Below are 23,800 nucleotides of genomic sequence, written 5' to 3'. Positions count from 1 at the left end.
GGTTCCAGTCCTTTAGCCCTGGCTAGGCCATCCCTGCTCCTTCTTTGCTTTTGGATCTTGGCCTTGTCCTACAGTGTGTTACACCAGTGGTTCTCTTTAACCTGGTAGATTCTTCAGAATGTTATTTTGTCTGCTTGTTTTTCAGTATGTAGCAAGTTGTTGATGTAGAATCAGGCAGGAGTTGAATGTAAGATGGGGTTATGAGCGTGAGGAAAGGAGAAGTTCTAGGATCTTCCCTTTGTAATCGGAGTAAGTAATAAAGTGTAGCTTCACCTTGAATTTCTTACTGCTACGTGATACAGCTTTCAGGGGAAATAAGATATTTGCAACTTCAGTGAAAATAGCATCTCTTAGTGGAAGTGGTAATAAGGTTCTCCAAAGGCAAGAGGAAGATACAAACCAAAATATTTGAAGATGAGCCCTAACATATCCACAAGACTGTATAAAACTCAGCAACAGTAATTTCATCTTGCAAATGCAGGGCTTACTTTAATTTCAGCAGTTCTGCAGATCATACTTCCTGTGTGTGTAATACCACCTCATCTTTCATATAGTTTTGATGTTGTAAGCAATACCGTTTGTAAACTCAAGTATATAGTCATTAATGCCTACAATTTTCTGCTGAAGGAAAACAAAAACAATATTATTATTTTTTTTACTTTGAAAGTTGTAGAGCTCATTTTATTTTTGCCCAAAAAATAGTGATAGCTACTTCATTTTATTTGTAATTTTAGTTTACCAAGGTGGTGTAGTTCTGCAATGTTTGTAGTTCATGGTGCATGAAATCTTGTAGTCTCTGGTGTGGGAGTGGTGATGTTGAAGTGTTCCATCACTATGCTTACTGATCTGTATAATGCTAATGCAAAAGAATACTGATTTTTTTTTTTTTTTTTTTTTTTTTCCCCTTTAACTGACTTCCCTACTGACAATCCAGTTGAAATGTTGTAGCAAGTGTTTGAGCATCTTGTTGCGTAGCAGAGACAAATACTTGTGGTGCTCTGACTTCATTGTGCCATTTGTTGAAAAATCAGAGCATTGATGAGAAAACATGACAAGTTTTGCTGGTAATGTTTCTGAAGTGGTTTCTCTTCATTATTTACCCTTAAGCAACATCAGCTTTTTGATTTGAGACTGTTAGTATTTTGATACTCATTCTTCCTTGACAATTATGAAGTGTGGTAATGAATCTGTTTTTACTGCTTGAAATCCGAAATCATCCAAACACTTAATTTGTACCAGTAAACGTCTGGCTGCCTTCCATGAGATGTATTTCCTTGATCTGTTAGTGCTAATACAACTGATTAAGTATGACTATTTTATAGCTGTATTTCTCTGATTTCTTTTCCTTTTAGTAGTTATTTACTGTTCTGGTGTAATATTAATGGTGAGAGATTTAATTGGAACTTCTATATAATATTTTTTTTTAACCTGTTGAGACTATTACCATTAGAAACTTCAGTGTGTAGTGAGCTTGAGCTTGTGTACTAATAGATTGCTTAAATACATACGTGTGTGTATACACACATACACACCATATGCTTTGAAGTAATAAATTTAACCCTCTTCTTTTTATCCTCTTATTTAATTTGAAATGATTTCCTGATACTGGGAGTTTTTTGGTTTTTTTCTTTACATTGCCTTAACAGTATTGATTATAACCTTTTGTTTTCGTATGTTTAGGTGAATCTAAAGAGACCATGCCCATTCTGGGCTGATGATGGCCATTGTTCTATCAAAGACTGTCATGTCGAGCCTTGTCCTGAGGTATGCATCAGATAATATATGGTAGGGAAAGGTTGTTTGACTGAACAGCTTGTTTAATTTCACTAAGTCTATCCATTGTACTTTTCCACTATAGTAAAAATGAAGTCTGTTGTAATACCTTGCTTTTTTAGCTTCAATAAGTTGAAATGACTTTTTTTTTTTTTTTTTTCAAATCTCATATCTAGTTATGCCATATCATTTTCTCTAGTAAATGGTTATATAATGTAAAATAATAGTATGATAGTGTATGGGAACTGCTGAATCATGGCCTCAACCTCTGATTGATCACCTGAGGCAAGCAGTGAGTCAGCCCTGGGAGCACAGGTGAAGGCAATTCTCCTGTGCTACTGGAAGGGGTGGGGCCTGGCTCCACCTCTCCTGGACCTCATTTAAGAGCTGACTGCGATTGGGGAAAGATCTCTTCTGGAGATCATTTCCCTTGGAGTTCTCTCAGTGAGCCCAGGACAAGGGTAAGCTTTCCATCCATTCTTCTTTAGCGTGATTACCTGTTAGCCTTACTTTCCTGTGTGTTTCTTAATTATAACATCTATATATTCATTGATTACACAGATAGTTACAGAAGTAACTTTAAAAAAAAAAATCCCTTAACTTCCACTAATTTAATATATTTTTCTGCGTTTTAATCTTCTGCTAAAATTTACCTTTATGTACTAAAAAGCAGAAGAATAGGAAAATCAAATTAAAAAAAAAAATGGTTTAAAACTTCTTTGCTTTTGATATTGGAAAGATGTTCTGTACACTGTTAGGCTAAGCAAAGGTTAATCTAAGTCTAAATCTGAAGGTTTCTGATATAATTTTGTGAGTAGGGGACTGGGAGAATGAGCACTTAATTTTAGTTTCTATTAATGAACTTAAGTTTAAACAAAAAGGTGACAAAAATACTTTGTTTCAAAAGAAAAAATGTAATCAGTAGTTGAAGTTCTTAGAGTTATTTAATTACTGGTACAAATAATTAGGTCTAAGATGTAGCACTTTTAAATATAATGTGTTGGGAAAGCAAAGAAGCTAGCTAATCATTCTGTGTAGAATGATATTTAGTTGCTAGACTTTAATCAAGTATATTAATGTCTGTGTGTAGTGTTTAAAAAAAAGAATTTTTTTTTTTTAGAGCAAAATACCTGTTGGAATTAAAGCTGGGAGCTCTAATAAAGTAAGTAGTCAGTTATTTTCTAAGCTTCTTCTGACTTGTAATCTTAACATTACAGTAGATGTATGGCTTTTTATTGTGGATCTTTAGTCTCAGCAGTGATGCAGTTGTTAACATCAATTCCTGTATGCTGCTTTGTACTTCTGTGAATTAGAGTGCTCCTGATGTAGCTGGTAGCATTGCATCATTCTGAGACTTCAATAGCTTGAGAGTTGGTACAGACTGAATCACGAATGACCAGAGACATTGGAACACCACCACAAAATGCCTGATGTAAAGTTCTTTGTACCTTGAGTACAGGTCACCTTCTATAAAGCTTAGGCTGAGATGAGTAGCAGTGCATATATAAACACAACCTAGTAGTGTGTTATATATATTAAAAAAAAAAAAGAAAGAACAGTTGTGTGGTTTTGACTTGTCTGATCTTGAGTTCATTGACCACTTAAGTGGTCAATTTGTGCTGTTGGCTTTTGCTTGCTTGTGTCCGAGCCAACCTTCTTAGATCACTAAGTGATCTTAGCAAAGCCAGGGAGGTAAGGTGTAATACGCCTAGAAAGAGGTGAGAGCAGGATGACAAGTAACTCTTCTCCATGCTCAAATCCGTAACACAGTGCCCAAGAACAAGGGTTTTAGCAATCAGTTGGGTAAAAGTATCCACAGGGCCCAAATGAGAGCTCTTACTGTTGAGTGCCATGGCTGTGTGTAAATTCACACTTGTTCCTATCTTTATCTACATCCTCCCCAGCTGGCCAAAGTTACTACTTATCTCACCTGAGCATAGCTTGTAAACTTCTAGCCTTATTCAAGGCTTTTTTTGTTTGTTTTTGTTGATTAATTGCACAAAGAACAGCTTTGCCTTTAGAAGGTCATCTAGCCATGAAGGCCAGTTTCCCACAGAGAGAAGCACAGTTAGCAGTAGATGGCATCTTTAAAATTCTTGGCACCAATATAAGCTTATTGAAATGGTGCTAGAGAGGCACAAAAATAGCTTCACTTTCTGCAAGCTTGCCTGATTGGAGTAGTGGAAACGTCTTGGACTATGTGTCTTACTACTGGTAGGTAGTTGAGTACTGTGCTGCTGTCATGCTCCTTCTCCTCAGAAGGCCTGGAGGAGATAATATTAAGGAAAAAAAAAATGAAACCCATGAGTTTAGATAAGGACAGAAAAAATCATTCACCAGCCAATTACCATTAGTGGTGAAACTGTACTTTGGGAAGGTTAGGTTATTGACAGTAGTAATAGAGTCAAGCAGTGAATAACAGAAGCAAACTTTCCTTCCACCCAGCTTCTACTTCCTCCACCTCAATCCGTGTATGGGAAGGAGGAATGGGGCAGTTGGTAAATACATTGTCATTACCACTCCTTCCTGCTCACTCCTTTTCCCTGTTCCAGCATGAGATTCCTCCTATGGGATGCTGTCCTTCATGAAGAGATCTAACACAGACTTCCCATGGGCTGCAGTTCTTCAAGAACTGCTCTAGCATGGGTCTCATCCTGCAATGTGCCATCCTTCAGGAATGAGCTGCTCCACTTTGGGCTCTTCTCTGTGGGCTGCAGCTCCAGTCTGGGGCTTACTCCTGTAGGGGCTCTCCATGGGCTTACTGTTTCCTTCAGGCCACATCCACCTGCTCACTGTGGGCTACTCCACAGGTTGTCCTCAGGAGATCTGCTCTGCATGATGCCCATGGGCTGCAGGGGACAGCCTGCTCCATTCATTGTCAGCCTCTCTTGGGCTGCACAGAACTTCTACTCAGTGCCTAGGGCACCTCCTACCTTCCTGCACTGACTTTAGTGGCTGCAGGAACGTTACTCTTGCATTTTCCCAGTTTTCTCTCCTAGCTGCTGTTGTGCAGATCTTTTTCCCTATTTTCTTAAATCTGCTCTCCCAGGGGCGTACTACGCACCATGTGTCACTCGTGACTCAGCTCTGGTCAGTTGCAGGTCCCTTTTGGAGACATCTGGAGCTGGCTCTGATCTGAATGGGGCAGCTGCTGGGCTCTGCTCATAAGGGGCACCCCTGCAGCCCTTCCACTACTTAAACCTTTTTAAACATTGAGCTCACATGAGCTCATGTGAGCTCAATGCATAAACACTGGAGAACTCATGACAGTCTGTATTAAACTTTGAAGCAAGGATGTAGCACCTCAAGGCTATAGCGCATAACTTCAGTTTTTGCTTTCTGCCCACTTCTATTTCCTTTCAGAAACTTTTCTTTTTACAAGAACCTGCTTTGTCGAAAACAAGTATTTTATCCAGATCTAATCAGAGGTCAAATAAATGGTCTTGCATAGCTGTTGTTAAACACCGGAGAACAGCAAAGCCTGGAAGGATGGCTTGGACTTGAATGTTCATTCTGTTTGGGAACTTACATTCAGGATCATCATCTTGGCAGTAATATTTTTCTCTTCAGGGTAGGGATAGGTTTGCAACTCTAGACATGTAGAATGTTTACCTCAGCATCTCAATATTTTATTTCATCAGCAGAATCTGTTTAATTCTAGGACATGCATTCCTTGTTTGCATTTTTCCATTTAACATCCGTAGGAATGATATGAAGAGAAGCCCCCACACCAAGCAAATTTGAAGAAATTGAGCAAGAAGTTCTTTCTGGAGTAATGATTGGTTGTTTGGGATTTTCTTCTAGTGACCTCTAAATTACTTCTTAATCTCTTTCACTGCTTTGAAGTTCAGTAGGTTTTGCTGCTAATAATTAATTTTATAGCAGTACATATGGTACTGTATTTTGGATTCCTGACTCAAGCTATGTGGGTAACATACCAGTAATATAGCTGTTGCTGACCAGTGCTTGCAGGGCAGAAAGGCCTCTTTTATTTCATTCTGGCCTCTTCCCTGTTCCAGCAGTGAGCAGGCTAGGGATGGCCAAGGGGCTGAGTTGGCTGATCTGATCAAACCAAAGACTCCATGCAGTATCACACCATGCTCAGCATGAAATAGTTGGACTAGACAGACTTTCTGAAGTATTTGCTACTCAGAAAATACTGGATGTTGGACTGTTTCTGGTGGGTGGCAAATGACTGCCTTTAGGCATGTTTAGCTGAATCTATGGCAGTTAAATGTACAGGGTAAAATTGACCTGATAAAATTAAGTGAAGAAAATTAAAATAAGTATTCCAAAGTACTACTTGCCACTTCCAGGATTCAAGGCTTTTTCCCTGATACTAACTAGTTTAATGCTAGAGTTAGAAATGTTTCGCGTCACGTTTTGAGTGAATTTTAGGAAACTTATTTGTATATTAAATATGACCTTCCTTACAGTATTCAAAAGCTGCAAATAATTCCAAAGAATTGGAAGACTGTGAGCAAGCTAACAAACTGGGAGCAGTCAACAGTACCTTAAGGTATGTTGAGATTTATAGCAATTAAAAAATTATATACATATATAATACATATACTATATAATAGTATATATAACATATAATATACATACATACATACATATATATATGAAGTAGCAAGGGAGCAGCATTTCTTTTTGTCTGTCTTGGTTTTGCAATGTGCTGGTTTTTGTTCTTCATTTTTTCCATAGACCATTAAAAAGTAAATATGAAATGGTGCAGAAATACCTGAAGGTATAATGTGAGAAGTAGGTACTTGCCTTGTCTTAAAAATGCTCCTAGGTTTTTTTTTTTTTAAGTATGCTTACTTGTTTGAAAGAAATCTTACAGCAACGGGAGATAAAGCAAACAAAAACGTTATTTTCCAGTTTTTACCAATATCAGCCTTCTTTTTCTTGATGACTGTGGTGAATTAAGGGGTTCTGACCAGGTCTCTCTGTTACAATGATGTGCCTGTTTGTGATCACTTGGTGAACCAGGTCAGGGAGCTTGTGAATTATTTTTGTTGTTGGCAAAGTTATTTTTTGCTTGGATCAGTTCCCTGGTCTTGCCTACTGAATGGCACAGCCAAGGTTGGATGGTACAGATTCTGCAATATGGTGTTGTTCTTGAGTAGGAAAGAGCAGAGCAGTTTAGGAAAGCTTGCATTCTACTGGCCTCACTGCTTTGAAAAAGCAGAAATAGAAAAACAAAAAGGAAGTTTATCACTAGCAGAGAGGTCTGTTGCCATAGATTTCAGCAGTCCTACCTGATTTAAAAAATGCTGTCCTGGCTCATTATAAAAAGCGACTATAGTTTAGCGTGTTACCTTTTATTTTTATTTTCTGTAGTATTTTAAAGCAATCTGGTCAGAGCCTTACTCAAGTGTTAAGGGAACTGAGAAGCCATTAACACTCTTCTGTCTCTGTAGATTAAAAAGTAATGTAATTTAGCACATGTACAGAGGGCTAAAGAGGCTTTTGCAAAATTGCAAGTTGATAAAAGTTGGGAGAATTGCAAAATCCTTTTGGTTTGGGGCTGTTTTCTATTACCATCTATATTGATTGTGACTATAAAATCTTGCATGCTACTAATTAGTGGGGGAGGTACATTAGGAAAGTTTGTAAGGCTTACTGAATGTCAAGTGTAGTCTTTGTTGGTAGATTAACAATGTATCCTGTTTAAGAATTGCAGATGTCAAATTAAGCTAGTACTGCTCTGATCAAATGAAATGGGTTGTTTTTGGTATTTTAGGGGATTTTACTGCACCCTGGAGTGGAGTTCCCAATCTTCACTTATACCACGCTACTGACAGCAAAACATAAATAGTTCTCTTTCTCACATCTGCGTTGAAGAAAGCATTTAGCTATTAGCACTACTTGTGTTTTGTAGTATGGGAACTTCAAAGTACTTGTTTCTCTGGTACAGTGCACCTTTGAAATTGCAAGAGTGAGTAGAGTTAACGTTATTACTTAAAAGACTCAAGTCATATTCATAGAGTAATTTAGCTTAGAAAAACCTTTAGAGATCCAGCCTCCCATGCGAAAGCAAGGTTAAGTATTGTAGATTTCTTTGAAAGCACAGGTTAAGGAATACAGGGACTTTCTTTCCTGTGGTGACAGCTGTCAAAGTACTTCTGAAAGTGCTGAAAAGTGTGGTATGGAATTCTTTTACTGAAGGAAGAAAAGTCACTACCAGTGCAGAGTTTGCTTAAGATGGTGAAATCTTTCTTGCTGTGTATCACTGAACTGACTTCAGAAAGTACCACAATTAGTGCTTGCTTGTATCTCCGCCCCAACTCCTTATATTCTAGTATGCCAGGTATAATAGTTCAGAATTAAGATCTAAGTGAATTATTGTATATGGGTTGTGTTGTTGAGTAGCTCTTACTGACACTGTTTATTTGAAAGTTTAAAATCAAATGTATTTTCTTCCCCTCAGTAACCAAAGTAAGGAGGCTTTCATTGACTGGGCAAGATACGATGATTCACAGGATCATTTTTGTGAACTCGATGGTAAAATGCTTAAGCTTCTTCAGTGTTTGCTTTATTACTTTCTCATTACTTTATTACCGTCTCATAAAAACAAGATTGTAGCTACTCTGCAAGGAACTGTTTTAATTTTGTGCTACGTTGACATGTGACAGTTCATGTTATCTTACATGCAAAGAAAGCAGTTTAGACATCTGAATGTTCCTTGTTTAAAGAAAAAAACAAAAACAACCCAATATGTATTCACTGTTACCTCAACAGGAGACTTCTACAGAAATAAAGAGAAAGCAAATGGGAGGGTTTTAGCATTTTTTCTTTAAAGCTGCTTCTCACAAAAGACTTGTATCCAGCAGAATTTATTTACACCTAATTTTTTCTTACTACTGTATTATTTTTGCTGCTGTTCAGTTCTTTATGCTTGGGCTGGTACATTCTTGTAGTCTAGTTTCAGACAATCTCTATTGGCCCTTATTTGTAAAGACTTCTGATTGTTTAAACATTAGGCTGATAGTTTGTCTTCCCTCTGCTCCATTTGTGAGCCCTTCTATTTTGCATATAACGTTTAGTGGTTAAAGGAGAGTTTCAGATAAACATGAGCACTGCCAAGTTCAAGGAAGGCTGCAAAAATCATTTTCGTTAAGTACCTTACGAAGCTGTGCGTGCTTGGAAGACTTGGCTCTGTGCAAGATGTTTTAATCTACCTTTAGGTTAATATTTGGCGTCACCTGAGAAAGTAGCAGCTGTTAGGTATTTAATAACTGCTGTTTTCTTCCAGTGCTGCTGCTGTGTCTTGTCTGTGAAAACTTTGTCTGAACTGTTTCTCTAATATGTACTCGCTGAGCATTACTGTAGATCTGAACTGTTCAATGCAATAAGTTGTTGTTGTCCATCTTCAAGCTGCCTATTCCTATTTTTAATGGACTCAGATGGGAAAAGTATAATTTAGGAGCATTTTCTTGCAGAAGTAATACTAGCTTAAGTAGATCCTGATTCCACCTCCATCTCTTTCCAACATTGTGCCCTACTGAAAAGGGATTACTGCCTGTGCCCAGCTGTGTGCTTCCACTGTTCTTTTTGCTCTGGCTTTGGCATGCCTGTCACTGCATGGTGAGCTAATCTCAATTTGAGTACCTGGAAGATTGATGTCTCCTTTCTATTTCACAGACTGTTGGGGTTGAAATGGCTTATTAGGTGAGTTCCTGAGCTGATGCAGAGGAACATGAGAGAGTGACTTTACTGGGAGTGATAGGGAGAAGGGAGAAACTGTTTTTTCCTCTTCCTCACCTCTCTTTCTGGTAGGGTCAAAGCTCTTGATTCACTTAACTGTAGCTCAAATTTAGATCTTCAGTTTTACTTTTTACTGGCTTTTTTGTTGAGCTCAATGATAAACTCGATAAGGGAATTGATCCAGCTGGAAAAAATACCATATCAACTTAGGTCAGTTTTCCATCCTTCTGCTGTGCTGCCCCTCAGATGCATTTGTAAATGGATAGAGAACAAAAATTGGAGAGCTGAAATGACCAGGAAGTGTAGGAACTGGTTTGGTTGCTGTGCTCCATCTGACTTTCACTTTGTTCTTGTGTGTCTTGTCAGTCTCTCTTCTTTGTTTTTCCTACTGCTGCTGAAGTGATGCTTAGTGGCTTGTGCAGGATCACTTCTTTTTAGAGCAGTTTTCACTCTTCATTTCTTCAACATCTGAGGAAATGCTCAGTTGTGCTGCTTGGCCCATTCCTTTGATTAAGTATGGACTACTGGCCTGTACTGTACAAGGGTCTCTTTAGCATCATTTGCTCTTGACCTAGAATTTCAGAGAGGAAAAGGAGAGGGAATTATTTCCACTTTCTACTTGTTGTAACATAAAACTTAACTTTCTATTTGTACAGAGTATGAATCAGACAGTGATTTAATGTGAATGTTTTGCCTGAATTTGAAGTCAGCTTTAGGGATGAGGATATAACTTGTTGAATATTGCTTCAGTAATGTTTTGTTCCATAACCAACAGCTTGTCCTGGAATATAGAATCATAAAATTGCTCAGGTTGAAAAAGATGTTAAAGTTCATCAAGTCCAGCCACAAATCAAAAACATTGTAAATAAACTGTAATCCAGTAAATAACTTATAATTCAAATAACTCCAACAAAAGCACTGGAATTAAGGATCCAATTGTATCCTAATATCTTGAATAGTACATCCCAGCAGTTCATCACTAGAGCAGGGCTGCAGTATTCTGTGCTTCTGCTACATAGAAAGCTTGTTCAGTTAACAACAGGGTCTGTGCTATATGCAACCGTACAAGGTTATCTTGGAAATAAAAGTGATGCAGCTAATAAAGATTGTTCCACTGCCAAGATGTGCTTCTTTGTGTTTGCTGAGGAGCCATATTTGCATTGTACCCATTTCTAAAAAAGCAGTTCTCTTTTTTCTGTTCTTCACACCAAACTCCGTGGTCAACTAAGCCCTGAGTTTGAAGCCCACTTAAAATAAAACTCTCGATATCTTTGCAAAAGGTGTAAAAGCACATGGCACAGAGAGTGTTCACAGTGAAGTTGAAGAAGCCACATAGGAAATGGTAAGAAATTGCAGAAGTAATGGCAGCATAAGAGACTGTCAAAGAGATATTCTTTGCCTTTCTGTTTAGAGTGTATATTGCTTTGTTTTTATGTACAAGGTATTTGTAATACCACTGGAGAAATAAGAGCATTATACAAGACTTTTTATTTGTATGTAATTTTGTGACTCTTAAAGTCTTTTTTAAGCAATCAGAATACATAACGAAACATTTCTTATTTAGATGAGAGATCTCCAGATGCGCAGTACGTGGATTTGCTGCTGAATCCAGAGCGTTACACAGGATACAAAGGGCCCTCTGCTTGGAGAGTGTGGAACAGCATCTATGAAGAAAACTGTTTCAAGTAATTGGGTGGGAGAGGAAGGCTGCTTTTATACTTGCACTTCAATTTAGCTTAGAACTGATTTTACATTTTCTAACTTATTTTCTAGGCCTCGATCTGTCTATCGTCCTTTAAATCCACTGGCACCTAGTAGGGGTGGGTTTTGTCTATTTTATTTTTTTAATGCAATTCTTTTAACATAGTGACTTAAGTACAAATGATACAAATAATATTCTTTAGTTTCTTTGCGTGCTCTCTGCTTTTAAAATGTCCTGTGTTGAAGCAACTATCCATTGTCAATATTTACAGTTTGTGATGTTGGATTATAAATATGCTTGATTTTATGTGCATGACTATGCTTAGTAATATCAGGGGAGCCTCCTGAAAATTAAAGGATATCTGAAACTATTCAGTGGGCAAGTGTCACAATAATTTTATCTTGTGGCTGGGAAGGAGTTAAAATTCAATGAATCCAACAGTTGTTTTCTTCCCTTGTCTCTTTTTCTGGACAATTTTATTTAAACCTTTTAGTGCATAGTCATCATACTGTAATGTAGCTGTACATTTTCTGTAAACAATGGTTAGTTCATTGAAAGTGTAGAAATAAGATTATTTTAAGAAAAAATGAATACTTAGGGAGACTCAGTTATTCATTTAAAACAAACACGCATAATGACTTGAGCTTTAGATTTTCAATTTAAATTCAGAACTGTGTGTTCAAAGTTAATTGGTGTTGCTATGCCAGTGTGTGTCTCTTGTGAAATGCAATTTAACCAACAGGTAGTTAGAAAACATCACCAGATGTTAGAAACTCAGTATAGCTTTTGCTCATAATAACTACTGCCGACAGATACAATAAAAATAGTTGCAAGAGTAGCTTATCTCAGATTAGAATTTCAGAAAGGAGCATTGGTCAGATTGTTGAATAATATGAACTGAAGTTCGTGTCTTTCTGAAGCTAATACATGGCTTTCAAGAAGCTGTACTAGGATTTTAAATTCTTAGTGACTTCTGTTATTATGTGTTTATTCTCAGGCTGTCTTGAGGAGGAAAAATAGGATGGGAAGTAGACTGTATTTTTGGTAGTGTAAATAAGGTTTCTTGTACTTCAGTTTTTATAGTAAAGCTTGTATTTGATTACTGCTTTGATTTTAATGCTCATGTATTTTTATTTTCTCCTTTGCTGCAACTTCCTAGGAGGAGATGATGGTAAGTAATCTTATTCTGCTTTTCTGTGTGTGTTTTATGCCTGGATTATCAGTGATCCCCTGTGGCCTCTCGAGCTGAAGCAGCTCTTCTGGATGTAAATACATAATGCTTATAGCAAAGATGCTGTACTGGTTAGGATTAGAAGAAGCAGACAGGATTTCTTCTCATCTTTCAAAGATGTGAATTAATTACCTATTGCGTGTAATTGAGGAAGAACTTCAAGAAGTCATTTTGCAACAGTCACCTATAGGTTTTTCCTCTTCTGCTTTGAATTTAGTTGAGTTGACTTCCAAAGGTAGTATAGAGATAGTAGTGGATAACATTTACTTTTTTGGGTAGAATGAATAGTGTTCATTTTATATATAAACAAAGCTAATACTGCTTTAAAGCACTATCTTGATGTTTAGGATCAATTAGCATAGAGTTGCTTTCTGTGCTGATCACTTAAATTTTTTAGCTGTTTTTCCTCAGCAGATCTTTAAATTGAGAGATTTTAGGGCTTGTACAGTTACTAACAAAGTTAATCAGAAATTGATTGGATGGATTTCTGCATTAGAACACGTTCCTTTGTCTTCAGTATTTCTTTGTTTGGATCTGAGTACAGGAATTCACTGTTTTTGGTTGCTGATCATGTGAAACACTGTGCAGTGCAGAAGGGGTACCCATGTGAAACTTAGTATAAGCATGAAGTATTTGTGAGTTTGGAATCTAAGAGCACATCCAGTAAAGAACTGATGTACCTGGGCAATGTTTAGTTTAGAATCCTGGGTCATTCTTCAAACCTGAAGTTTGCTGTTAGAATGGAGGATGCAGTAGTTCATTTGCTTTTGAAAACAGTTGTTACACAAGCGATTGCTGTGAAATGTAACAGTGATGGTTGCAGGAAATGTACATGAAATGTCTTTCCACAGATACGCCTCTTTTCTTGATTATTCTTTCCTATCACACTGTAGAAACTGGTGCATTTAATCAAGTGTACTCATAAACTTTGCTAGTAGCTGAGCCATGTTTATTCTTGTATTTCTCCTGTTCTGACCTCAACAGATTTTAACTGTTTTCAAAGTTCAGCCATGTCAGTGCCTGTTCTTGCTTCAGTAGCTAAGTTTAGTTTTATGTCCAGATGGCAGCTAATGTTAGTGCACGCAGTAATATAAAGGTGCTTTAGTGATGAAAAAGAATGTTCTTTATTTTAACAGTGTTTTCTAACATTACAGGAGAATCTTTCTACACATGGCTGGAAGGTAAGTCCTTTCAGATGGATTAATATAATTGAAATTCACTAGGAAGTAATTCACTTTTTCTTCTTTCCAAATGTTTTTCATAGGTTAAACTTACTAATAAATTGTGCAGAACTTGAGTGTTATTCAGGTAACATTTTTCTTCCTTGAGGGTATTTGAAAAGTTTTTCTTCATTTAGCTGATGAATTCCTTAAGCTCTTTAACATTTAATCTTTTACAAAGAAGTTCACTTCAATACAAGTTACTGAGTTTTCAGCTCTTTTAGACAAAAATGCATCCTTGCACATGCTAGTAATGTTATAAGTTGTATTTTAAAACTGCTTTTAAAAGTGTTAAAGCTTTTAATGGTTCTGTGGCTAATACATATGCATAAGAGATCTTCTCAGAACGTATAACAATTTGTTTATGTTTAAATGAAATTATTACAGTGGTAGAAATCAAAATCCTGTTTTGTAGGCTGTGGGAAAAAAAGTAAATGAATTAGATGTATTCGCTTGCAATTTAGTTCATTATACCTCTCAGGAATCTTCTATTATTGGAAAGCTTTCATTGGTTCTATTGCAGAAAAGCACATGTTCACATGCTTGTTAAAATATGCTGGCTGTAAATGAGGCTTTATCTCAGTCTCAAAGGCTTCCCCATCAGCTCTTCCTTCTTCTGTTTGTAGAAACTGGAGTGACAGGGGAATCACCCAAACATATATTTATGAAGGAGGCAAACCCCTAAATTCTAAATGTAGTCTCTCTCTCTTGGTAAGCTGTATTTCAAAGCAGTTTCTACATACAAATTATATTTTGGCCACCCATTGCCACTACATTTCTTTTTATGCTGTGAAAGCCTTTATTCATCAAAGTCATGTTTTTAGGGCTTTGCTCAGAGTGCTTAAATCTTCCGTGAATTTACAGTACAGCTGGGAAGAAGCATTTTTGGCTGTTTTCCAGTGCCATAGGGCTTTCTGGATTTTTGATGTTTTTGTAAGAACGCTACTCTAAAATAATGATAGCTTTAATTATAACTAGGATAGGTCACACTCGAGTTCTGGTTTCCAGATAGTCAAAATTCAAGACTATTTTAAGTCCATTGCGTAAACAATTTTACTTTTGTGTAGCAATTTGTTAGATGCTTATTGGACTGTATTTATTGAAACACTGAAAAACCAACTAAGAAATGTCGAACTTTATTCTTGGTGATACTTCATGTATAAAAATAAGAGTATATATATATTTTTTTTACTATGAATATAATAGCTTCCAAAACATACTGCACTGATGAGGCACTGTAATTGTAACAGTTAAATGGTGCAGACTTGTATCAGTGAAATGTCAAGGTTAATTTTAATGCATTGTGTCAAGTATCTAGGCTGAGGTTTGCTTGTCTCTTTTCTGTTTTCCTCAACAGGTCTTTGCCTTGAGAAAAGGGTGTTTTATAAACTTATTTCTGGACTTCATGCTAGCATTAATTTACACCTGTGTGCCAATTATCTTCTTGAAGGTAATTTGAGTTGAGGTAAAACTGCTGAATGAAACACTATATTATCTGAAATGCATATATATATATTTTTTTCCTAAGCTTTGTTTGGTTCTTACCTAAAAAGCTTTTTCCCAAGTACATGCTTGTAACCTCCTCCCCCTCCACTTTATTTCTTGTGTAGAAACCTGGGGGAAACCTCGCTGGGGACCAAATGTGAAAGAGTTCACTCGTCGTTTTGATCCCATTGAAACGAAGGGAGAAGGACCGAGAAGGCTGAAAAACTTGTATTTCCTTTATTTGATAGAGCTGCGGGCTTTGTCAAAGGTTGCACCATACTTTGAGCGTTCCGTTGTGGACCTTTACACTGGAAATGGCCATGAGGATGCTGAATCTAAAGCTCTCTTACTAGAAATCTTCAGGGATACAAAGTAAGGCGTAAAGGTGTTAGGAGTTTTTTTTTGTTTTCAATAGTTTGAAACTCTCAGTTATATTTTCAAGTGAGAATGAGAGTAAATTCATTTTTGAATAGGAGAGGGAAGAGTAGCATGAGGAAGTAAAATAATGAAAGAAAAAAAATATTTCCCAGGCTTGAATACTTCTATTTTTAAATAAATACAAAAAAGAGGAAAAAAAAAAATAACACCCCAGGCTTTACACCCCAGTGTAAAATACATGATCTTTTTTGAATAAGAAATTAGTACTATGTTCTTTTAATTAATGATCCAGTGAGTAATCCAGCTTTCGTCATAGACTTAACAGAAGAAAGAATGTTTGCTCTGTAAGGCTCTTCAGTCCAATTCCTACACTCATCTTTTTTTGTGATCAGTTGCATGCTTCATGCGTGGCTTCAGTCACACTAGGTGTTTAGGATGTGTTCAGATGTCAAATATGAAGTTTACACAACTGGAAGGCCAAATATTAAGGCATTCCTGATGTATATTTAAAAAGTCTTGATCAATGGAAATGAAAAGAATTCTCAGCAAAACTGTAACAGGTTTCAGGATACAGTGATTGAATAGCAAAACATCTGATAACAGTTTGCTTTTGAAGAGCAGTGATGTGAAACTTAGGAGAAATTTTTGATCTGAAGCAACTAGAAAGTCAGAGTGTTTACTCTGTAAAAGCTGCTGTGCAAGCTTGAGCTATGCTATAGTTCATGCCACGTTTGTGTTTTTTGTTTTTTTTCCATTCTGTCTTTCTTAGGTCCTTCCATATGCACTTTGATGAGAAGTCCATGTTTGCCGGAGATAAAAAAGGAGCCAAGTCATTGAAGGTGAAGCTGCTTTTCTGATTAACATCTAAAATATTCACTTCCACATAGGACACTCCCCACCCCTCGAGGAACAGGCATTTGCTTAAAGTACCCATGACATACATAAAGCACAATTCAATGAAATAGAATATGAATTTAACATTAGGAAGGCATTGTTCTGGGGCACAAGATCCTACTGTGAATGCTGTTACTGTGTAGTAACAGCCAGTGTTGCTAGACTGTTGTTCAGATTGGTATGCACTGCATTCATTACACAACTGGTCTGTGCTTCATTGCAGTAAATATGTTTGAATACTTACTGATACCTACTACTATTGAAATCAGTATTATACAGAATTTCATCCACACTGGAAAGAACACTATTTGAAAGGTGCCAGTGATTTATCAGCCCAGCCAGTGTTTCTTTTCTGATCTGAAATATTTTATTTGGATAATCTGCATTAGATAATTAGATAATTAATTAATCATTAATCAATTCTGTATTGTATTTGCTTTCACTCGGAAACTGCAAAGCAGCTGTCTGCCCATAGTTTTGGTTGGGAAATGTCTTTTGTGAATTGGCACTTGTTTGGCTGCTTTGTTGGGTATGTAGGTTGGTTCAAAAAGGATTTGAACAACTGAATTAAAATTACGTAGAGGAACAGGTAAGTAATTGAAGCTTAAAATTTTGAACGAGTTTCTGGAAACAGTATAACACAAGTGTTATTCTGCATGTCCTACTTTTCAAGTAATCAAGAATTAGCAATGCTTGGAAACAAGATTCTGGGTTTATGTGAATCTGTATTATAGTCTGACCCCAGATGGTAGTGGTTTCATTCAATTTGATTAAAAGGAAATTGATATTCTAGTGGTACTAAGTGAATTTTGCTAAAGCTAAGAGGCAATTTAAGCTAAATGGTTTTTTTCGTTGTTTGTTTCTAATTGCTAGGAAGAATTCAGATTGCATTTCAAAAACATATCCCGCATAATGGATTGTGTTGGATGTGATAAATGCAGGCTGTGGGGCAAACTGCAGGTATTGTTTTGTCTTTGATATCCTTACGTATGTATTAAAAATAGACTTATGTTTAGTTTGCTTTTTAACAATTAAACTGGTATGCTTTGTTTAATTTTGTTCACTCAGTGGTGGTTCTTTTTACTAGAAGACGTAGCTTATATTCTTTGGGGAAGAAAGTGTTTAGAGCAGATAACCCCAAGACCAAGTCTTATTTCCAGTCAGTTTTTTGAGTATTCAGTTAGCAGATGAGTCTTGTGGAATCAGCAGTGGGAAGCCTTTCTGGAAATAGTGCACTTTTGCTTAATGAGATTTAGCTCCACAAATCGAAGCATAAGTGGAAAAAAATGAGGTGATTCAGATTTTTACAATTAGAAAATGCTGTAAGAGGCGTGCAGTAAAGCCAAGAGTTGAAAAATAGTCTTGGGTTCTGGAGAATTTATTGAGAGCAAGATTTTGACCCTTAATGCTAACATTAAATCCAGACTGACAACAGCATTAAGCTTATCAGAGTTAAAGTTTTGAATAAATTCATAGCAGCAAAAATGTAGTAGCCTCTGCTGAATTTATGGAGTTCTGCCTGCTCTGTACTCATTCATACTTCTGATCTATTATTGCCTTTTCTTATGCTAAATGAACTAGGGCCAGATTTCCTGACCTATAAAATTGTCTTGCACCCAGCTTGAACCAGTATATCAAAATCCAGTGGTTGCTTCCCCATCTTGATTAAAACGGGGAATAAGAATAGCTTTTTCTGTTCTATTTCTGTACACAAAATAGGGGTTGAAACTGCAATGTCTTCCACTGGGACTGGAGATGGAGAAAGCAGAAGTGTTGTGACACCTCATACTAAAAATGTAGTTTGACTTGGTAGGGGGAGGAGAGAAGGAAAGCAGGGATCTGGTCCACAGCTCCTGAGGCATCTGTACTGTAGCAGGGAGGGAGCTGGAGGTGTTGTAACAGTCATGCTTTCATATGTATCTGGTCTGGCTGAGAAGAAAAAGAAATGGGAAAGGAAGAGATTAAAAACATGAGGGTTTAGAGTAAGTATACCTGAGGAAACATATTCTTAAGTGAATTAACTTGGTGAACTGATGGCATGTGTTTGCATTATCGTCTTGGTTTGTGTGCAGTTATTTGGGTTGAAGGAGTATCTGCTTCTAAATTGGTACTACAGTTTGCATGGGTTAGTATTTTTATGTTTATTTTGCTTAAAGCTTTTCTGTTTGTTTTCTGAGAGCTAGAAGAAGTGACCTTACCCAGTGACTTTATTGACACTAAAATATTGAGGTTTTTCTCGTAGACGCAAGGCTTAGGAACTGCTCTGAAGATTTTATTTTCTGAGAAAGAAATACAGAACCTTCCTGAGAATAGCCCATCAAAAGGTTTTCAACTAACACGTCAAGAAATAGTTGCTCTAGTAAATGCCTTTGGAAGGTAAGATTTTCATAATTTGTGTAGAGCAAAAAAAAAAAAAAAAAAAACCAACCAGATAAAAAATACACACCAGTAAAACTTCAGTGTCAGCGGTCACGGTCTGTGGAAAAGACTTGTGCATGCAACTGTGACTTTTAAAAGCTAAACAGTTTATCACTAACAACTCTGTGCCATCAAGTGGAGTTTGTGAGGCACTGATTATTAGCCTTGGTCATCATTCTGTGTTGTGTGTAATTCATCTCTATCTCAAATCTCATTTATTCTATAAATCTCTTAAATGGTTTTAAGCATTAAATTTTGGATACATCTCCTGCTTCTTGTATTCTAACTACTAACTACAGAAGAACAGTTTGTATTTCTCTTTTAAATGCACATACATAAGAAGGAAGAAAAACACATGATTTTTTTCAATGCTATCATTTAGCCCTTAGGCTTTTGGATTTGGAGTTTGATGTAGGTGTTTTTACTAAAACTTCCATTCTGATTAATTTATGATACAGCAAACATGTTGTGTGTTCGAGTTACAATATATAACTTCCTAATGGCTTTAAAAGATTAATAAAGCTTGTGTCTTTCACCATGCTGGTGCTTCTGATCTTGAATGTAATGATCAGTTATTGTTTAAAATAGGATAAACGTTATTACACGTGATTAGATATTTAACATATATAGCATGTAAATTTTAATCCCTGCAATATGAGTGTTGATGGAGAGCCAGATAGTAATCTTCTGTGAGAAAGTAGTAACAAGTGTTAAAAAGCACAACTATCTTCCAGAGTTGATTTTTGTTGTTTTAAATTAGAAAAAAGTCCCCATGAAAGGTCAAAATTTGCACTTCTCTTTGCACAGTTTACTTACTACCACTTTGGGGGTTTTTGTTTTGCAGGCTTTCCACAAGTATAAAAGAGCTGCAGAATTTTAAAGTTTTACTACAACAAACAAGGTAATGAAGGCCTTTGTGCAGCCTCTTAGTGAAGACCATTTACGTGACTGCATTGAGCAGAAGGAACTGATCCTTACAGGACTCTCATGAACTGATTAAAAAGTAAAATCAAATACCAACTTGAATATTTATGTTTAAACCACGAATGGTTATTAATTAGAAAAGATATTTATGAATGAAGTATATAGTTTTTAAATGTGTAAATTATGCTGATCTGTTTTATCTTAAGTTCTCTGCTCACAGTTCTATCATACTGATACAACATAAGTTTTCTTCATCTTCTTGTCTTTCTGAGAAAGTTGTTTTATATGAAAACATATGTACCTCAATCCTGACTTGGCTTGTCCTGCAAGAGATGGTTCACCCCTCACCTCACCCAAGTGCTGAGCATCAGTATGTTCTGAGGACTGGGTATGCCAATTCTAGCTGTCTAGAAGTAAACCAGAAAAATAAGGCTCTTGGTGAGGCCTGTTTTCTTACATTAATATGAAACTTAATTTTACCAAGCAGAAAACTTTACTTTGTACCAATTCCTTTACATCATGCTGATATCAAAGTTTTTTTTTTTTTTTTTCCCCTTATATGCTGCTTTTCAGAAGTTCTTACTTCCTTTAAAATAACCACCTTCTCTTTTACACAGTACAGTTGTGACTCTTCTGCAGCCCTTTGGCAGCCTGCATTTGCTTCAGGGATCAGGGCTAGGGAATGGGGAGAAGAGAGTTAGTGGAGCAGTGCTAGCTGGGAAGTTTTTTCAATCAAATTTGTGTCTAGCCCATTTTATTTTCTGGTTTGTTCCAGTTCAGTTTCCAAGGTTGTCCTTTTTAATGTGTAAGATACTGAAACAGCACATTTTGCTCTCTGAGCACAGATAATGGATTTGCTTGTAATGGGTTATATTTTAATGATGTTAGGAGATCAAAAAGGAGGAACTTGTTTTTTATAGTCACTTTAAGAAAAAAAAATGCTTTTTAGAATTCGTAATCACACTGGCATTAATACTGCATACTGTACCTATGCAATCCCTAACTGTACCTTCTTTAAAGGATATTCAGCATAATAAAACGGGTATGTTAATAATGTGAGTTTCATAAAATAAGAAATTACTTGTGTATCATTGTCCACAGATGTCAATGGCAATTTATCATTGTCCAAAACAGAATTCAGAACAGCACTACTGACTATTAGCAACCAAACGTTTAAATTTAAAATGAATTTTTTAAAACCATTGTGTTAAAGAATGAAGTTAGGAATTCTGAATGTAGGAAGTGCTGGTATTGTGTCGATAAATCTCTTCTTTTGAATCCTCTTAAAACAAAGTGCTCTTAAACATTTTTCACCCTACGGGATATTTAGTGACCTGTTGATATTACTTAATGTAGTGATACTGGCTTTTGTAACATAATCCTTCACAGAAGAAATATTCCTGAAAGCTGGAATATGCTCTGTCTTTGTTTCCAGACTAGACTCTAACTTGTGTCATCTGGAAATGTTGGAAATCTGTTGACATTCCTTGTTAGGGAAGTATTGCTTCCTGAGAAACAAAACCCTTTTGAGTCAAACTGGGGTAAGCTAAGTGAAATAATTTAAAAAATAAAAAAGTTGGTGATAGTTGCACAAATTGACAATTGGTTTCCAGTCCTTATTTCCTGTTTAAGCCAGTAAATAAATTAACGTGGTGTGAGAGAATGCTAATGCTAACTCAACAGCCTCTTTTGCTTGTGAGCACCTGTCTGAGCAAGTCACCACAGGCTCCCTTTCTGGTTAATGGAGGAGAGCAGGTGATGTCAAGGTGGACTCACCTGGCCTTTTCCAAGGTTGGTTTGACATACTCTGGGATTCAATAACTTGCACCTCAGAGTTTGCTTTCTCCATTAACTTGAACATTCAGATAACCATCTCAAATGTGTATAGCTGTGTTTGATCAAGTAAGTTATATGCTGAGTATTCAAGTCTTTTTATTGTGTATGTTGGGTTTTTTTTTTCAGTTGGTCGTTAATTCCTCCCATTTTGGATTGACCAGCAAGGGCTGGAAACCTGTAGGTTCACTCAAGTGAAAAATCTTGTATAGCTAAGATTAAACTGCTGTTATATATTGCAGTGTCTAAAGAACCTTAGGTGGGATTATCTGATGGAAAAACAAACTGTTGTCTGTGTTGCCCCAAGGTTGTTTCTTCCTTTTTTTCCCCTACTTTGCTTTTTGGGGAAAGAGAATTGCTTCCAACCTTCTAAGAATTCAACTTCTTGTTTTTGTTCTTCCATCTGTGCCTGGCCAAAATCAGTGGACACTGAAGCAGCACCAGTCTGGCATCATGTAATTCCTTATGGGACAGGTGAGAGATTCAGACGTACCGATCTTGCATACCTGCTCCTTAAGCTGTCTTATAACTCTGATGTATCCCAGAGTAATTTGTTACTGTGGTTATAGTCACCTATAATTCCATTTTCTGTATGTATGTATACTGCAGTGTAAGGATTGAGCTTGTTGGTACAATCCAGGCAGGGTCCTTAGGGTAGGGACATAAAGATGTCTTTTTTTCTTTTGTGTCATGAGAACATGAGTGCAGCTGAACAAGGTAATTCTATGTATAGGGAGATTTGGTTGCATTTGAAGGTTTAATGCAGCTGAAACCATTTTCCTGTCATCTATCTTTTTTTACCGTATTTGATGTCAGGTCTTTCACTATGCTGCCTATGAGGTTTTGCTCTGTGAGTTGGATGACAAAGTTCTTTATACGTGAACTTAAATTTTAGAAATTTACAGATCTGTTTTTATACAAAAAAAACAAGGTTAGATACGCTATCCACGAGCTGTGAACTATTTGAAATTCTAGCTCCTTTTTGGAGATCAGCTTGTCAACGTTGTCTGCCATTCATTTCAGATTAAAATTACATTTCCCTGTACAAATGACAAAATGATTGTAATCATGTAGGTAGCAAGAAGACAAAGTCATGAAGACTTAAGCAAAATGTTAAAAGACTCAATGCAAACAACATAGCTAAAATGTTTGTCGCTGAACAAACTTGCTCCTAAGTGCCAGAGGAAGAAGGTGAGAATACAGAGTTTGAAAAGTAAAATATACAGGCTTAAGCTGGAATAATGTTCTCCTACTTCAGCCGGTGATTTGTTATGTCATTGTATATGCATGAAATACTGTGCCACACTTTGAGTTGTGTTTTGATGATTGGTCTTTATCTGACCTTGCTCTGTGCTTTTCTGGGAAATGATCTGTATTATGTTGTAAATAATCTAGATGCTTATGTTTATAAATTAGCAATCGGCAACTCATCACTTTACAATCTCTCCATTTATCTTGCCTATTAAAATGTAATATTTATTGAAATCAATGTTAGAACTGCTTACTGAGATCTGAACACTTCTTTGCTACATTTGAATCTATGAGATACAAATTAAAGTATTTTCTGCTATAACCTCTTGAATTTAGTTGGTTTATTTTTGTGTAGGTTTCAACTGTACTTTAGAAATCATGCAGCTTAAATTATTTACATGTCAGTCACTCTGTGATTTAAGCTTAAAATGACAGGCAAGAGTTCCAAAAATAAATGGCAGTTTTGGATTTTTCATAGACATGCTGCAGCATATCAGTTGCTGTTTCCATATTCCAGCACATCCATCAGTCTGTAAAATGCTTCTGTATTAAAATGAACAAATACAGCCACTGGCTAGGTCCCACTGTGTGAGGGGAAGAGGCAGAAAGCTTTCACTGATCTGTCCCTTTCTTAACATAGCTTATTAAAACAATTTAGGAATTATTTTTCTTCCGATTGGTGAAATTATTCCCTCGAAGGGACTCCAACTTTTTTCATTTGGTACCCCTGTTTAGCATATCTCGATATGTATTTGATTATTGATGTGTATGTTTCACCCTCACTTTACCTGCACACAAGTGCAGATGATGCACAGATGATAACAATGTAAGTTACTTACCTCTAAAGCTGTCTTATAACTCTGATGTATCCAAGAGTAATTTGTTACTGTGGCTATAGTCACTTAATTCCACTTTTTATATGTACATATGCAGCAGTGTAAGGATTAAGCTTGTTTGAAGTGCAGAATTCTTCCAATT

At 36.5% G+C, this 23,800-nt stretch overlaps 1 protein-coding gene across 1 annotated transcript in view; it reads left to right on the top strand.

Annotated features, from left to right (window-relative positions):
- Nucleotides 1-23,144, top strand: part of ERO1B (endoplasmic reticulum oxidoreductase 1 beta) — a 28,858-nt gene extending 5,714 nt beyond the window's left edge. The window contains exons 3-16 of the mRNA XM_042821959.1: nt 1,681-1,764; nt 2,894-2,935; nt 6,210-6,292; nt 8,210-8,283; nt 11,051-11,171; nt 11,260-11,306; nt 12,348-12,359; nt 13,574-13,600; nt 14,997-15,089; nt 15,250-15,496; nt 16,272-16,341; nt 17,270-17,356; nt 18,639-18,772; nt 19,659-23,144. Coding sequence (XP_042677893.1) covers nt 1,681-1,764; nt 2,894-2,935; nt 6,210-6,292; nt 8,210-8,283; nt 11,051-11,171; nt 11,260-11,306; nt 12,348-12,359; nt 13,574-13,600; nt 14,997-15,089; nt 15,250-15,496; nt 16,272-16,341; nt 17,270-17,356; nt 18,639-18,772; nt 19,659-19,719 — 1,182 coding nt within the window. The 3' untranslated portion in view covers nt 19,720-23,144. The remainder of the gene's footprint in view (nt 1-1,680; nt 1,765-2,893; nt 2,936-6,209; nt 6,293-8,209; nt 8,284-11,050; nt 11,172-11,259; nt 11,307-12,347; nt 12,360-13,573; nt 13,601-14,996; nt 15,090-15,249; nt 15,497-16,271; nt 16,342-17,269; nt 17,357-18,638; nt 18,773-19,658) is intronic.
- Nucleotides 23,145-23,800: the final 656 nt, after the last annotated feature.

The sequence above is a fragment of the Centrocercus urophasianus genome, unplaced genomic scaffold (genome assembly GCF_019232065.1).
Source record: "Centrocercus urophasianus isolate 14NV4802_14NV808 unplaced genomic scaffold, USGS_Curo_1.0 seq_10, whole genome shotgun sequence".
Classification (NCBI taxonomy): domain Eukaryota; kingdom Metazoa; phylum Chordata; class Aves; order Galliformes; family Phasianidae; genus Centrocercus; species Centrocercus urophasianus.
The sequence above is the reverse complement of the archived record's forward strand: the minus strand, read 5'-3'. Positions and strand labels throughout refer to the sequence as shown.